The following is a 16,839-nucleotide window of genomic DNA, read 5'->3' on the forward strand; positions in this document are numbered from 1 at the left end:
GCAGTCTTTACTTTTAACAATGAAAAATTCAATGATCAAAATCATCAGACATGCATCGTCATTAATAATCACTTATTTTCACACTGAATGCTTGACATCTACTCCACAAAATATTACATATTGAGCCGAAACGTTTGTGTCCTTGTCCTATTGGTGATAAATGTAGAATAAAACGAAAAGAAAAGACTGTTTCATGTGAGTGCGGATCATGGTTTTGTATAATAAGTGATTTAATGGATTAACGCACCTAACCGGAAGATCAAGCGACGGAAGAGCGCGGTGCAAACAACTTTTGTGGAACTGCATTATTATTATAAATTGAAAGCATTTCTTATAAGTTGAAATCTGTTTTGCTGCTTATTTTATTTATTTATTTGTTTGTGGAAACAGTGTTTCCTTTTTCAGGAATTTTTGATTAATAAAACTTCCAGAAGAACATTTATTTATAATAGTTTTTTTTTTGTAAACTTTGAAAGCTGTTACTTTAATTTTTGATCAATTAAATGCACACTTGCAGAATAAAAATATAAATTAATGACACCAAACTTTGGACGCAGTATGTTTTATCAAGTTACTTTTGACTCCTTCCTTTACATCCCCAAAAAAAAAAAAAACCTTTGCCCCAATCCAGACCATCTCTTACACATTTTCCTTGCTTTCCACCCTTTAAGTTGGTCATATCACCAACATATCATTGAGGTGCTGTACAGAAATCAGCGCACAGAGAGGGCAGGATGCCCAGACAAACAAAGGCTTTTATGATTTGTGGAAGCATAAAGAAAGAGATCCAAGACATTTTTCCCTTTCCTTGCCTTCAGCAACTGCAGCAACAGTCCCTGAAATCTTCTGAGAATACGCTGAATTCTCTCAGTAACATTTGTCCCTCATGAAAACAGTGTTTTCAGTATTGTACGGCTGCATATGGTATGCATTTGATGACTCTACGCTTCTGTCCTCACATTAATGTCACCGTAAATTGGCCAAAGCCCTTCCCGAGCACAAGGCCAGATTTTTCCGCTTGTATCAGTCGTGGCGTCCTTCACCACGAGAAGCTAATGCTGAGTTACCTCCACCTCATTACTCCTTAGAGTCTCCATCTCTCAGCAAGAGTGGCCCTCTTTCCATAGACATTCACCCAGGCATTCAAGGGCAGGGATTGTGAATCGTAGAGTGGAGACACTTTTCATCCCGGCTGCTCTCTCTCTGCCTTTTCTTTCTGTCTTCTCTTGTTTTCCCACTTCACTGTGAGAGATTGATGAGACAGGTGCGGCCAAGAACAGACCGGCTGGCAGTAAATCCATGGTACAATCAGCTAGAGGACAGTGAGAAAGAAAATACAAAGGGATGGGGATTTATGTCTGGAGTGTCTTGGTTATTTAATGGGGCTGTACTGAAGTCTCAGCATTATTGATTAATTATTTTAATGAAAACATATTAAGACCTCTGAATCTGATCTTCTTGTACTCTCTGGAGACGAGGGTTTATGACGTCAGTCGACCATAATTCTGACAATGTTCTCTGTGTTTGTGCTCCACAGGTAAAAGCAGACGATGGAGATGGCGGGTCGTTTGGGGCCATTACGTACTCGATTGGATCCGGGCCAGCTAGCGCTCCACCCAGCCAGTTCACCATCAATAAGGAGACTGGACAGATCTGCACCAGTGTGGCTCTGGATCGAGACGAGGGATCAGACAGTTTCGACTTCACTGTCACTGCAACGGATGGGGTGAGGGAATGACTTTGTAGCTGCCTCATACAGGAATATTCTGGGCTCAATCAACATTTGTGCCCTTTATGTATAATGCATTATAAAAGTAGTTTTAATGCATTAATTATGCCTTGTAATGTACCATATAATGCATTGTAGAATCTCATGAATGATTGTAACCACAGTCGATACATTATAACATTTATCAATTCATTGTTACACTATGCATTTGAAATTCAGTTATAATTATTTACGACAAGATATAATGTATTGCAGTGCACATTATGAATTATTGTAATGCATTATACCCTTTAATAACCATTTATAATACATTATACATAAAGGCTTTAAGTAAAGAGTTAAACATTTTATTCAACTTCATGGTGAGGTACTTACTGTGAAAGTGAATGGGGCCAATTTTTAGAGGATTTAAGACCAGAAATGTGATGCTTATTATTTTATGAAAACACATTAATTTGTCTGTTAAAAGTGTTATTTGAGCTGTGAAATTGTTCTCATAATTCTTGTAGTCATTTTAGGATTTTTGTTGCTATGTTGTTATGGCAACGAAATTGTAAATATGGGAATAACTGTACACTTTTTCACACTAAAATCATGTCAACACTCATATTGCTTGCACATTGTTTTCTTTTAGCAACAATTTTGAAATCATGAGTTTTAAAACTGGCCCCATTCACTTTAATTAGTGCTGTCAATCGATTAAAAAATGTAATCACGTTAATCACAGTCATGGGCTGTGATTAATCATGATTAATCGCAAATTTAAAATACTAGGATTTACCTGTAAATGTGTTGAAAAAGAAATGCATGACAAACTAGTTTAAGGAAACAGAACCGTTCACACTTCCGCCAGGTATGAGACATAATCCTAATTATTATTTTATCATTATTCTTTTGTTTTTATTCAGCCATTATCAGCCTTTATAGTGGCAATAAAACGTTTACCAAGCCACATCGCTTCAATCCCAGTATACATTTACCCAACTATTATCAAAAGTATTTCTAAATAAATACAACAAAACATTTCTTGCGACCTTACGTGAAGTATTATGACAAAATGCATTATGAAGAAGAATTGGACCTGTTCTGCAGGTGCATTAAAGCTAACATTAGTATCATGCTTCATAAGACAATTTATGAGATTAATAGTACACTTTTACTCAAAACTCACTTCAAACCACCATCGAGTGTTTGTAATAACTTCTTTTTGCGATCACATGTGGAATTTGGTCGTTTACTGTTGTTAAAATATGCTATTTATAGTCTTTTATATCGCTGCACAAATTAGCATTTCAGATGTACACATTCCACTCAAGAAAATCACATACAGACCATATCTATCGTAATCGTGTGTTTATTATCTTATATAATCTATAGTGGCTGTTGTCAAGTTTATTTCTGCTGTGTAAAAGCCTTAACATGTATGCTCTGGCTGAAACTCACGTTGTTTGTGATACAACCGCCTCTCCGTTCTTAAGTTGCCAGGGATACATTCCAAGTATAATACACATTAGTAAAAGGATCTATTTAGATTTTTATTTGTCTATGTACACTTTGGGCGGCCACGGTACATTATAAAAGTAGCCCAAAAAACCGCAACCCACGGCACTGTAATTTTTTCCCGCGACTGTATTTTCAAAATAGCCCACTTGTGCCGCTGCCCTGGTAACACTGGTTCACTGTACCCTCATCACACAATGATAGATAACCTTCCGCGCTGCGATGACGGGAAGAAGTTGGGGTCAAATCTTATCAAACCATTAATCATTATAACCATTTAACGCGGTAATATTTTTTTAAAACAAATTAATGGTTTGATAAGGTTTGATTTAACGTTGACACCCCTAATTTTAATAGATGTAGAATATTTAAATAAAGCAGAAATAAAATATAAATATTAGTAGAAAAACTATAACTTAAATTAAAATTTAAACTTAGAAAGGTTCCCTTGGCAACAAATAAGGCAAGGCAAGTTTATTTATATAGCACATTTCATACACAGTGGTAATTCAAAGTGCTTTACATAAAGGAAGTGAAAAAGTCATTAAAAAAAAAAAATGAAGTAAAAATTAAAGCTACAGTATATAGAAATAAAAAAAATTATGAAATACAAACAAATAAATAAAATAAAATAAATAAAAACAAACTAATACATGACAAAAGCACAGAACAAAATTACTACAACTAAAATTAATTCAAAATATGAATAAATACTATAATGGTATCTAAATATTACCAAAATAACAATGGTCTCACTGTAACCAACATTTATTCTTATTATTATTATTATTATTATTTCTGTGGTAATAAACATTGTGCCACAAGCGCTGTTCGTTGATCTTAAACTCAATACACAATGTTGCTTTAAGGCCCACATTCTAAAAGTGCCACTTGGAAAATTGCTGGTCATTACTACATTTAATACACTTTTTAAGTGTTTGAGAAACCTATTTCACTTGGAAATGTATATACTACAGCTTTAAGAGTTGAAAACCCTTTAAAACTCAATTCCAAAGCATAAAGGTTGATTTAAAAAAACACCATTACTTCTATCACCTAGATGCGCAGTCACATGCCCTGCTCAATCCTGTCTTCACTTAGTTGCCAGTAACAACAATCATGAGCTGTGTAAATGAAAAGGCAATAAAGCGCAGTGTCCCAGGGGCACATTGCTGTACATACACATACACACACACTCATGCTATTTCCCTTTATAAGCTACTAGCAGCGGCCTGCTTTGTTTCCCATTTCAATTATTAATGCAGCCATAAAATGCTGGCTGTGATGAGTGAACAGCCCACTACACTGCATACTACAGTTCACTGGCCCCTCATAACCTGGAAAGGCAATTATATCCCACTGTGAAGTTTTCTTCTGCATTATTACACACCAGAAATCATTCAGATTGATTTGAGAGTAGTGTGACAGTATCTACATTCCTGTCATCTTTATCGTCAGTAATATGATATGATATTTTCCTGCAGGGAGGCCTTACATCCTCCGCCTATGTAAAGGTGTCGCTGGTGGACATTAATGACAATAGACCTACATTCTACCCTGTGAACTACGCCGTCAGCTTGAGCACACAGAGCACACCCGGGACCTCTGTTGTCAGGGTAACGGCCCACGACCCAGATGCTGGTGCAAATGGTAAAGTGACATATCACACTGTCCCTGATGGAGGATCCAATTTCTTTACCCTCAACAAAGACACAGGTATTTAAATGAAATTGTTTTCAGTTTGTGTGTATGTATGTGTGTGTGTGTGTGTGTGTGTGTGTGTGTGTGTGTGTGTGTGTGTGTGCGTGCGTGCGTGTGGTTATATATATATATATATATATATATATATATATATATATATATATATATATAGTCATAATATAATACAATATATAATTTTTTAAAAATTCCAGTAAACAGTTGTCAGGTTGAAAAAAGGCTGAGCAAATGTGTTCATCCGTATCCTCATCTTTAACTTTCACAGTCTTCAGGCCTAATCGTACATCTCGTTTAATTCCATTCCCGCTGCATTTTTTCTCTGTTAGGTGTGATCTCTCTGTCACGCTCACTGCATGGAAAGGCCAACTCCGTCATCACCATGGTGATCACAGCACGGGACGGAGGCGGTCTCACAGCACCTGTCAATGCCAGAGTGAACATCAGCGTTGTGTCCGGCTCAGTGGCGCCTCCGGTGTTTGAGCAGGCGCAGTACTTCTTCACCGTTTCTGAGGACGTGCTCCGGGGTACTGAGGTTGGCGTAGTGAGGGCCAGCGGAAGGAATGGTTAGTTTCAGCTTTTTCCATGTTACGTCTTCTTGGAGTTACCATTATATTGTCTAAAAATAAACTAAAATAAGTAGCCATGTGCTGCTGCATACTTTCGCATAGCTCTGCTAACCTCAGTGCTGCGGCTCTCTGAGACTGTGAGACAGTCAAGGGTGCAGAAAAGCCTGATAGGGAATATTTTCACTCTCGCTGAGCCAGTTGTGCAAATAGAGCAGCAGCTGCAGAATGAACCTCATTAAACAGACACATCCATCACTGATTCCACTCTACCTCATGTTGCTGGAAATTATTATTCGTTGATGTATATTTTCTGATAGCACAGACATATTGTAGGGATGTTTAATGAAAAATAATGGGGAATTCTATAGGATGTACCTGTCTGTTCTAGGGATGCACTGATGTTACAATTCTGGCTGATACTGGTAAGCCGATAATTATTTTCATGCATGGCGGATAACTGATAAATGGCCAGTATTAAAATTCTATAGTACTTTGTCTGAATAAATTTTAAATAAAACATTAAAAACTAAAATAAGTCATTTTAAATGCTATGTGAATTTAGGCATCATGCCACTATAATGTACAGTATGTAAAATATATGTTCATTTTGAGATTGGCTAAAGATTATATTTAACAGTGTTATTCAGTTATTAATGTTTTTTTAGATTAACTGTAAGCGAGAGTTAGATGATGACATCATCAAAAGTAATAATTGGGGAAATATGAAAATAGTGGAAATAGGCATGTAAAACCCAAATTCCGGAAATGTTGGAACGTTTTTTAAATTTGAATGAAATGAAAACTAAAAGAATTTCAAATCACATGAGCCAATATTTTATGCACAATAGAACATAGATAACATAACAAATGTTTAATCGGAGAAATTTTGCAATTTTATGCACAAAATGAGCTAATTTCAAATTTGATGCTTGCTACAGGTCTCAAAATAGTTAGGACGGGGACATGTTTACCATGGTGTAGCATCTCCTCTTCTTTTCAAAACAGTTTGAAGATGTCTGGGCATCGAGGTTATGAGTTTCTGGAGTTTTGGTGTTGGAATTTGCTCCCATTCTTGCCTGATATAGGTTTCCAGCTGCTGAAGAGTTCGAGGTTGTCTTTGACGTATTTTTTGTTTAATGATGCTCCAAATGTTCTCTATAGGTGAAAGATCTGGACTGCAGACAAGCCAGTTCAGCACCCGGACTCTTCTACTACGAAGCCATGTTGTTGTAATAGCTGCAGTATGTGGTTTTGCATTGTTAGGGTTAGGGTTAGACCTTCCCTGAAATAGCTGTCGTCTGGAGGGGAGCATATGTTGCTCTAAAAACTTTATATACCTTTCAGCATTCATAGTGCCTTCCAAAACATGCAAGCTGCCCATACTGTATGCACTTATGCACCCCCATACCATCAGAGATGCTGGCTTTTGAACTGAACGCTGTTAACACCGTGTCCGTGATTTCCAACAAGAATGTCAAATTTGGACTCGTCTGACCATAGAACACTTTTCCACTTTGAAACAGTCCAGCGCTTCTGGACCATGTTCACATATGGCTTCCTTTTTGCATGATAGAGCTTTAGTTGGCATCTGCAGATGGCACGGCTGATTGTGTTTACCGACACTGGTTTCTGGAAGTATTCCTGGGCTCATTTAGTAATGTCAATGACAGAATCATGCCGATGAGTGATGCAGTGTCGTCTGAGGGCCCGAAGACCACGGCATCCAACAAAGGTCTTCAGCCTTGTCCCTTACGCACAGAGATTTCTCCAGTTTCTCTGAATCATTTGTTAATGTTATGCATTGTAGATGATGAGATTTGCAAAGCCTTTGCAATTTGACGTTGAGGAACATTGTTTTTAAAGTATTCCACAATCTTTTTACGCACTCTTTCACAGATTGGAGAGCCTCTGCCCATCTTTACTTCTGAGAGACTCTGCCTCTCTAATACATCCCTTTTATAGCTAATCATGTTACAGACCTGATGTCAGTTAACTTAATTAGTTGCTAGATGTTCTCCCAGCTGAATCTTTTCAAAATTTCTTGCTTTTTCAGCCCTTTGTTTCCCCGTGCCAACTTTTTTGAGACCTGTAGCAGGCATCAAATTTTAAATGAGCTCATTTAGTGGATAAAAGTGTACAATTTCTCAGTTTAAACATTTGTTATGTTATCTATGTTCTGTTGTGAATAAAATTTTGGCTCATGTGATTTGAAAGTCTTTTAGTTTTCATTTTATTCTAATTTTAAAAATGTCCAAACATTTCTGGAATTCAGGTTGTACAATTAAGTAGTCAGTACTTTCTGATATCCTATATAATCTGATATCATTTTTTTTAAAGAAATTAATACTATTTCAGTCTACAAGGATGCATTAAAGTGATAAAAAGACTTTTGTACAGTGCATTGATACAAAAGGTTCCTATTTCAAATAAATGTTTCTTTAGCTATTCAAAGTATCTTGAAAAAATGTATAGCAGTTTTCGTAAAAATATTAAGCAGCACAGCTGTTTTCAACATTGATAGTAATAAGAAATGTTTCTCGAGCAGCAAATCAGCATATTAGAATGATTTCTGAAGGATCGTGTGACACTGAAAACTGGAGTAATGGCTGTTGAAAATGCAACAAAAGAATGAATTACATTTTAAAATATATTACAATAGAAAGCAGTTATAATAACATTTATCAAAAAATGTTTGATCAAATAAATGCCGTCTTGATGAGCATAATTAAAAATATGTGTTTGTAATAGTGCTGTCAAATTGATTAATCGCATCCAAAGTAAAAGTGTTTACATAATGTGTGTGTACTGTGTATATTTATATGTATATATAAATACATTATATATAATGTTATATATACATATAAATAAATATATTTGTATGTATATATAAATATACTTGAATACATGTATATATTTTAATAATATATGTAATATATAGTTATATTTATATATGATAAAAAAATCATACATATATATGAATATATGTATATGTACATGTAAATATGTTTGTTTGGATGTGATTAATCGTGATTAATCGTGATTAATCGATTTGACAGCACTAGTTTGTAACCAAAAAGTTGCAGGTTTGAATCACTCAAAGGATGATCCATGAATCGTCACCATTGTTCCCTTAAGTTTCTCCAAGACAACTGTCCTTGTGATAAGCTTAGAAAGTCAGTTTAGATTAAATCACCTGCTAAATCACTACTTATAAATCATATCCCATCTCTCTCTCGCTCCAGGAGTCTCTAAGGATGTCACCTACACTATCTCTGCTGGGGATCCAGATGGCTATTTCATGGTCGATCCAGAAACTGGAGCGCTCAGAACAAGCCTTCCTCTGGACCATGAGTCACGGCCCTTTTTCGACTTGGAAATTCAAGCGCGCAGCGGTTCCCCTCCAGCTTTTGGTGAGACTCGCGTTCGGGTCACCATTGCAGATGTGAACGATAACGCCCCCATATTTTTCCCGTCGTCCTCTGAGTCTCTGCTCCTACCGGAAGCCACAAAAATGGGTACCGTGGTGTACCGCGTGCAAGCGGAGGACCGCGACTCTGGCCCTAACGGACAGCTGAGCTTTGACCTGATGTCAGCTGGAGGGCAGCGCACGTTTGGGGTGGAGCGCAGCAGTGGGGAAATACGACTAATTGGGAGTGTGTCGTACGACAGCGTACCACGCTACGACCTTCAAGTGATTGCGAAAGACAGCGGCGTGCCTCAGCTCAGCGCTACGTTCAGCCTGGTGGTCCACATCCAGGCGGAGAACGACCAGGGTCCTGTGTTTGACACGATGACCTACCGTGTGGAGCTGAAGGAGAACACGCCACTCAACACCAACTTCTTACAGGTGCGGGCGCTCAACAGAGACCCCAATGGAAATGGAGGGTCATCCAAAGGCTCCACACCATCTTCCACGCTGGCATACCGGCTCCGGCCTGATGGGGACGCGGCAGGTTTTGGTATTGCCCCGGACAGCGGATGGCTGTTTGTTAAGAGCGCTTTGGACCGTGAGGCCAAGGATATTTACCTGTTAACTGTGCTCGCTACTTCTGGAAGTGGCCAGATGGGGAAGACCGGCAGTGCAACGGTGAGAGTTTCCGTCACGGACGAGAATGATAATTCCCCTCGTTTCTCTCAGGAGAGGGTGTTCTTGGCAGTGAGAGAGAACTTGCCTGCGGGAACTGGTTTCGGGAGGGTGTCTGCTACTGACCGCGACGCTGGTCTCAACAGCCGTCTTACGTACAGATTACTCCACACGGACCGCTACTTCCAAATCAATTCCCAGACTGGTGAGCTGGAACACATTCAGAATCTGCAAAGACATTTGTTATTTATACATTTAGGAAATGTTCTAGATGAGGGATTTTCAAGCTTTTTGACACCAAATTTGTTTCCTAAAAAGGTAGCTATTTATAGTGTGAAAAATAGGGGAAAACAAAACTATGCCTATCAGTAAACTAAAATAATTACGATTATTATATCCAACAGGAAAGACACCAGTTTTAGAAAGCAGAAAGAAACAGTGTATTGTTTCGTTCTGTTTTGTTGTATTATTTTATTTTTAATTTATTACCTTCTTGGTATGTTTGAAAATCCAGAAAGAAACAGTATTTAATTTTGTTTTGTTTTGTTTTGTTTTATTTCCTTCTGGGCATGGTTGAAAAGCCCTCTGTAAACTCTAAACTTTTGAAACAAAGGTCTTCAAAAATCAGGTGTTATTTTTGTATTATTATATACTGTATACTTGTATAGTATTTATGAATACTTTTGTAATATGCTTTTGTCAGTTTTTTAGTATTTCTATATAGATTTCATTTTTTATTTCTTTTTTAGCAATTTTAGTACTTTAAACTAATTTTAGTTCAGTTTTATTTCAGTTAGCTGCCAAGGCTATTTTAATTTTTTATCTAATATTTATAATAATAAATACTATAATATAATAATATAATATATTTATATTTGTATATTTATTTCAGATTTATGAGAAAATGTTTTTTTTATCATTTTAATTTAGTTTAGTTTTTTATCATTTTATTTTGTATAATAACTATAGACTAAAAATTATTTGCAGCATTCTAGACTGACTATTCTGACTAACTTTTTAAATTTTACGTGTAGGTGAAATCAGTACCAGAGTGGCTCTGGACCGTGAGCATCAGTCCAGTTATCAGCTGATTGTGGTGGTTCAGGACGGTGGTACTCCTCCACGTAGTGCCACCGGAACAGCCCACGTAACAGTGCTGGATGAGAACGACAATGCGCCAGCGTTCAGCCACACTCAGCCTGGCAGGGAGATTCTCATTCAGGCAAGAAACAGGCTGGCACAGACTATATTTAAAGCCTTAAATCAGTGTGTCATAACATAGGTGCTTTTGTTTATTAAAGCACAGTTTACACATCATAAAAATGTCATTACGTCTGTACATAATATCTTTCAAAAATTGTTTATGTGACCTTGGATACATTCCCACTCTTGAAGTTGTTTGTATCACGTATAAGCAGCCAGACTGTGTTGTTTGAAACTTGCTTGATGTTTTCCAGGTTCAGGAGGGTCTTCCTGCCGGTTCTTTATTAGGAACTCTACATGCCAAAGACCCAGATGAGGGAGAGAATGGCACTATATTCTACTCATTATCAGGTAAGCAAAAGTCTAAAATATTTCATAAGTTTTGGGTCTTCTTATTGCCAGAGGATATTATTGCAAAAAGGAAAAACTGCAAACCGTAAACATACGTCCTTACAGTTATCTTTGTGCCTAATGTGATGTATTGTACAGATAATTATGCTACCATATTTGTCTATATTTATGCTTCCATTTGTCCTTGCTTTTTAAGGCTCCAGAGCGGAACATTTCTCCTTGAACCCAAACACTGGCGAGCTGCGCTCCTCATCCCCCCTGAGGCGAGCTGAAAAAGCAGAGTACAGCTTCACCATCACTGCCACGGACCGTGGCGCTCCGTCTCAGAGCTCTTCAGCTGCCTTACTTATACAGGTGAGATTATCCAGGCACTTTTTAAAACATCAGTTTCAATGATAGAAGCAAGGTAAGTATGTCAGACCCATGGCCTAGTGCTTAGGATACATGTTGGAATTTGGTGCTCATGCAGGAGATGCAGGTTTGAATCTGGCTTTCATCATGCCACAATCCCTCCCTCACCCTCATAATTTCTCCTTTTTAGAGTCTCTATAGTTAAAAACTAGAATGAAAATGTCAAAGTGAGGCCAATAGCTAGCATCAAGCAGCCTTTATTTTATTTTGTTTTGAAACTTTGGACCTGAAACTGATGTTATTAATAACTATGTTATTATATATTATAGTATTATATACTATTTAGTGTATATATACTATTGAAGTCTTATTTATAAATATTTTAGAATTAGCTTTTATTTTTAATATTTTTACTTTTTACTTTTCAGTGTAATTAGTTTTTTTTTAGTAATTTCAAGTAATTTTAGTTGAAGTCATTTTATGTGCTTTTGTCATTATTTTATTATTTTTATTTTTTATTTTATTTATACTCAAACTTTTGACCTGAAACTGAGTGTAACTAAAGTCTTCAGAAATGAACAATTTTATTATATATTATAGTATTATGTACTATATTTAGTATATATACAATGAAAGTCTTATTTGTAAATATTTTAGAATTAGCTTTTATTTCATATTTCATATTTAGTTTAATTCGGTTTTTTTTTTTAGTAATTTTAGTTGAAGTAATTTTGTTATGTGCTTTGTCTTTATTTTATTTTATTTTATCCTTTTCTGTCTGTGCAAAACTTTCCAAAAAATGTTGTGTGTGGTTTCCAAGGTGCCTGAAGTGTTTTTAGCATGTTTTGGCTGGTTGTTTCAAGTCACAAGACTGCACTTTCATTTTTTTTTAGTTAATTTGCCAAAATCTTAAAATCCTGCTGCATGAGCACCAATGCGGACAAGTTGTCTTTCACTGTGCCAAGCGATCATCATACTTACAGTCCCCTGAGCTGTGGTATCATTATTCAAGCAGGGAAATGAGCTGTGACCCACAGGCCAGCTCCTGTCTATGCAAACACAAACACCTCAAAACTCCCAGGATTATTTCCTGCTCCAGAGGAATATACTGTAACACAAAACCCTGTATTAATCCCAACGCTCAGCATGGAACTGCGTGAATCAGACATGTCAAACTATATCTTTGACAATAGGATAATTTTCATGGCTTTTTTCATTCCAACGTAAAAGAATACATATTCTAAAGAGTTTGTTCTCTGCAGAATGATTCTTGCCAGTTCTCTTTTGTAGCGAAATATCTTTAGTGCTTTTACAGATGTGATTTCAAAAAGGGAATTGGAGGCTAATTGTAGAGTGTGCAGTTGCATGTGATTTCTGTTCTCCCTGTTTGTATGGGGAAGATGAGAGTGAGGGAGCAGTGGAGTGAGAGAGAGACAGAGGGAGAATGCACCTTTGAATCAAGTGTTCCCAGATGGCTCTGATGAGGCCCAGCTGTGGTTCCCCATGATCAAACGGAAAGCTGCAAACCTCGGTAGCGCTAACGCCGATATGCTCGCACCACAGAACCTTGCAGCGTAGCAATCTCAAGATAATATTTTACATACCATCAGTAATGCCAGCTTCATTTTGAAAGTCCAGTGTACTTTGCACCTAAAAGAGAGCCCAGAAATGGATCAGTGTCAATCCTTCTGTTGCTTTCTTTCCTGTGATCTGGTATGTGTGTAGTGTTTTGTTTTTTCATGGAGATATTAGTATGAAAGGCTTCACCTGTCAACCATTTTCCAGCTTTTACTGTACTTCAAGGACTTGGGAAATGATATCACGGACCTTTAATGTGGCAGGTTCACTCCATTTAATTCTTTCAGTACTGAAAGAAGCCTTTTATGGTAACCAAGGCTGCATTTATAAAAATACAGTAAAACAGTAACATTATGAAACATTGTTATACTGTAATTCCAAATACTGTAATTTATTTTATTTTACAGTGCTGTTCCTGTAAGAGCAAAGCTGAATTTACTCCAGTCTTAAATGTCACATGATACTTCAGAAATCATTCTAATATACTGATATGGGGCCAGATTTACCAACAGCTTGCGCAAACGTCTTTTAGCGTTAAAATAGTACTGTCAGGATTTACTAAAGACACGCAGTGAAGAATTAGCACTGAAAAGGCATGGACACAGTTATTTTTGTGCCTGACCTTACTGAATATGCATTTGTAGGGGTGTCCCTTTCAGACACAAAATTTATGGGAGGAGAGTATTAAAATGACTCACGCAACGTGATTTAGTAAAGTTTGCGCTCGTGAAATTACTGGTATTTGCGCCATAATTTAACAGACAAAAAAAGCAGGCGGCAATTTGCGCTGCTCTTGGAAGATTGCGCTGGTCATTATGGAAATGATCTGGCTGCGTCTGTGTTCTTTAATGTGTGCATTGTTAGTAAATCACCCGCAGAATTTTCCCTCCCATCGGTGCTTTTATGGAATAGCGCTCTAACGCTAATTTACCCTGTTTAGTAAATCTGGCCCTTGGTCTCAAGAAATATTTCTTATTATTATCAATGTCGAAAACAGTTGTGCTACTTAATATTTTGTGGGAAAAAATGATAGTTTTTCAGGATTCTTTGATGCATTTATTTGAAGTAGAAATCTTCCCTAACGTTATATATGTCTTGTGGAGTCACGTGACTTGCTCATGAACCTAGTCGCACTTGAGTAGTGCTCCGTACGTTTTATTTTAAGTTTTATTAATCAATAATACTTTCCCTGATGGCATACTATCGGAAACAGCAGGAGTGATCTCCTTCGGCTTCTCCGATAAAGAAGAAATCCAAGCCACCGAACACAAGCTGGACAAGATGGCGAACACTGTTACACACTTTGAGCACATTCTAAGAACTGAGTTGATGGCGATGTGGAACGAGTTCGCTTCTCACATGTTCAGTCGCTATGCTCTAAATTGGATCTTCTTACAGGGGAGATGAAAGAACAAAAGAAAGTTGTCGCAGATCACGGTAGACGAGTAGCCGCGCTCGAGCAACAGGTTGTGGATTTACAGGATCGCAATAGGCGCAGCAATCTGCGTCTGGTCGGATTGCCTGAAGGTTCCGAAAAGGATGACCCTATAGGCTTTTTGAAAAGATCGCTACCGACGTGGCTCCCATCTCTGGAGGGCAAAGAGATTGAAGTGGAGCGAGCGCATCGCGTGTACACAAGGCTCTCCTCAGATCGCGGTAAACCACGGGTTTTCATCTTTAAACTGTTGCGGTACAAGGACAGTGAACTCATTTTGTGGGCCACCAGACTTCACGCCCCGGTGAAAACATCTGACGGAGCAACGCTGTCTTTCTTTCCAGATTTTTCTCCAGTCACCGCAAAAAGAAGAAGCGCATTTGCGTCAATTAGGAAGGAAATGAGAGAAGCTGGCATCCAGAATTTTTTTCTTTATCCTGCAATGCTGAAGGTCATTCTCAATCAAGGTGAACCTAAAATGCTGTACTCCCCAGAAGAAGCAAGAGTTTTTCTCAGATCCCATTCATACACCGACTCTCAGTGAGCTTCAGCTGGACATTTTCTGTCTAATCAGAGAAGAGATGCTCTAAATGGTTAGGTGACTGTGTCTTTCACTGTTGACTTTAATGTTCACTTCTTAATTCATAGTTACTAGAAGCTTTCATTGTGCATACAGTATCGGTTACTGATTATGATGTTATTTTGTCTGTTTTAGTTGTATTCTTTATCTCTCTTTCTTTTTTTTTCTTTTTTTTAATAGAGATACTACCTAGTCAATATGTGACTATGGGGCCAATGTTGGTGCTTCAATAATGTACAGGTTTTTGTTGACGCCACGGATCATATTAAGGGGTGCTGGCAGATCAAGGTTTGTTCTTGGTTTGATCTGCCATAGTTCATGGGAATGTATTTATGTTTTTTTTTTAATAGTGACAGGAAGGGTGGGGTGGGGGTGGTTTAATGGTAGACTCAACTGGTTTTATTTTCAAACTTGTATTTGGTCTTATTTTGCAGTAATTCTGTTCGATACCTATGACTGACCTTAATATTCTGAGTTGTAATATTAATGGCCTAAATGGCCCTCACAAACGTACAGGTTTTCTTGGTTTTTTTTTGCAAAGAAGAAAGATTGATATAGTGTTAGTTCAAGAATCCCATTTGAAAGAGGAGGATATACACAGGTGTAATAATAAGTTTTATGAAGAGGTATCTCACTCATCTTCGGATACTAAAACCAAGGGTGTCCTAATATTGGTGCGGAGTATTATGAATATTACTATTTTAGATAAAGTCTGTGATACAAACGGTAGAATAACCAATATAAAAACAATAGTGGAGAATAGGAATATTGTATTTCTTTCAGTTTATGCCCCTTGTACTCCTGACACAACTTTTTTCTCTGTTTTGTCAACCTATCTCTTGAAATTTTCGGATTTTGAAATTGTATTGGGTGCAGATACGAATTCTGTAATGTTGCATATCCTAGATAGATCTGGACCAAAGGAATCACACTCTCAAGCTTTTTGTTCTGACAAACTTCGGCAATGTGTAACCTCATCCTCATTGGTGGATAGTTGCCGTTTGTTAAATCCTTCTGCTAAGTCTTTCACTTTCCTTTCTGCTACTCATAAATCCTATTCGCGAATTGACTATATTTTCATTTCTACTTTATCTTCAGCTGTTCATGATGCCGATATCTGTTCCTTATCTCTGTCGGATCATGATGGAAATTTGTGCAGATCATCTTTGATCCCTCGGCCATCTCGTGCCACAAGATGGCGATTTAACCCTAAATTGTTACAGGATGAAAACTTTTGCAGTCAATTCAGAAATAAATTTGATTTGAGTTTATTGAAATTAACCAAGGTTCAGTGGATGATCCTCGAACATTTTGGAATGCAGTTAAAGGATTTATAAGGAATAACTCAATTTCATATGCCTCTTTCCTTCAGAAAAACCAACACAAAAAGATAGTTGAACTGGAATCACAGCTCCAGAATCTGACTAGAGATAATCTCAGACAATACACTCAGTAACCGTTGGAATCCTCCTCACACAATGGACAGACAAACCTGGACTGTGTATTTGTTGGACAACTTTTCGTATACATGGATCTAATGTGAAAACTGTAAATTCATGGCATTCAGCTTTTAATGTTGTGTCATCTTTTCTAAAATCTTTGTAAAAATTATTTTATTGTTATTTATTTATCTATTAATATTAATTTATTTATTTGTATTATTATTATTATTTTTTATTTTTTTTAAGTCTAGCAGGGGGTGGGTTCTAAATTTGTACAGCTGCTCTTTGCTTTGTACTACTG

The 16,839-nt window shown here is 37.2% G+C and overlaps 1 protein-coding gene across 2 annotated transcripts in view; it reads left to right on the plus strand.

The window, feature by feature from the left end:
• dchs1b (dachsous cadherin-related 1b) overlaps positions 1-16,839 on the plus strand; it is a 115,325-nt gene that overhangs the window by 85,070 nt on the left and 13,416 nt on the right. For both annotated transcript variants that reach the window (XM_058789412.1, XM_058789411.1), the window contains exons 3-9: positions 1,538-1,726; positions 4,714-4,945; positions 5,275-5,511; positions 8,757-9,803; positions 10,633-10,820; positions 11,056-11,152; positions 11,349-11,506. In XM_058789412.1, coding sequence (XP_058645395.1) covers positions 1,538-1,726; positions 4,714-4,945; positions 5,275-5,511; positions 8,757-9,803; positions 10,633-10,820; positions 11,056-11,152; positions 11,349-11,506 — 2,148 coding nt within the window. The remainder of the gene's footprint in view (positions 1-1,537; positions 1,727-4,713; positions 4,946-5,274; positions 5,512-8,756; positions 9,804-10,632; positions 10,821-11,055; positions 11,153-11,348; positions 11,507-16,839) is intronic.

Source organism: Onychostoma macrolepis, chromosome 10 (assembly GCF_012432095.1).
Source record: "Onychostoma macrolepis isolate SWU-2019 chromosome 10, ASM1243209v1, whole genome shotgun sequence".
NCBI classification, from domain to species: Eukaryota; Metazoa; Chordata; class Actinopteri; order Cypriniformes; family Cyprinidae; genus Onychostoma; species Onychostoma macrolepis.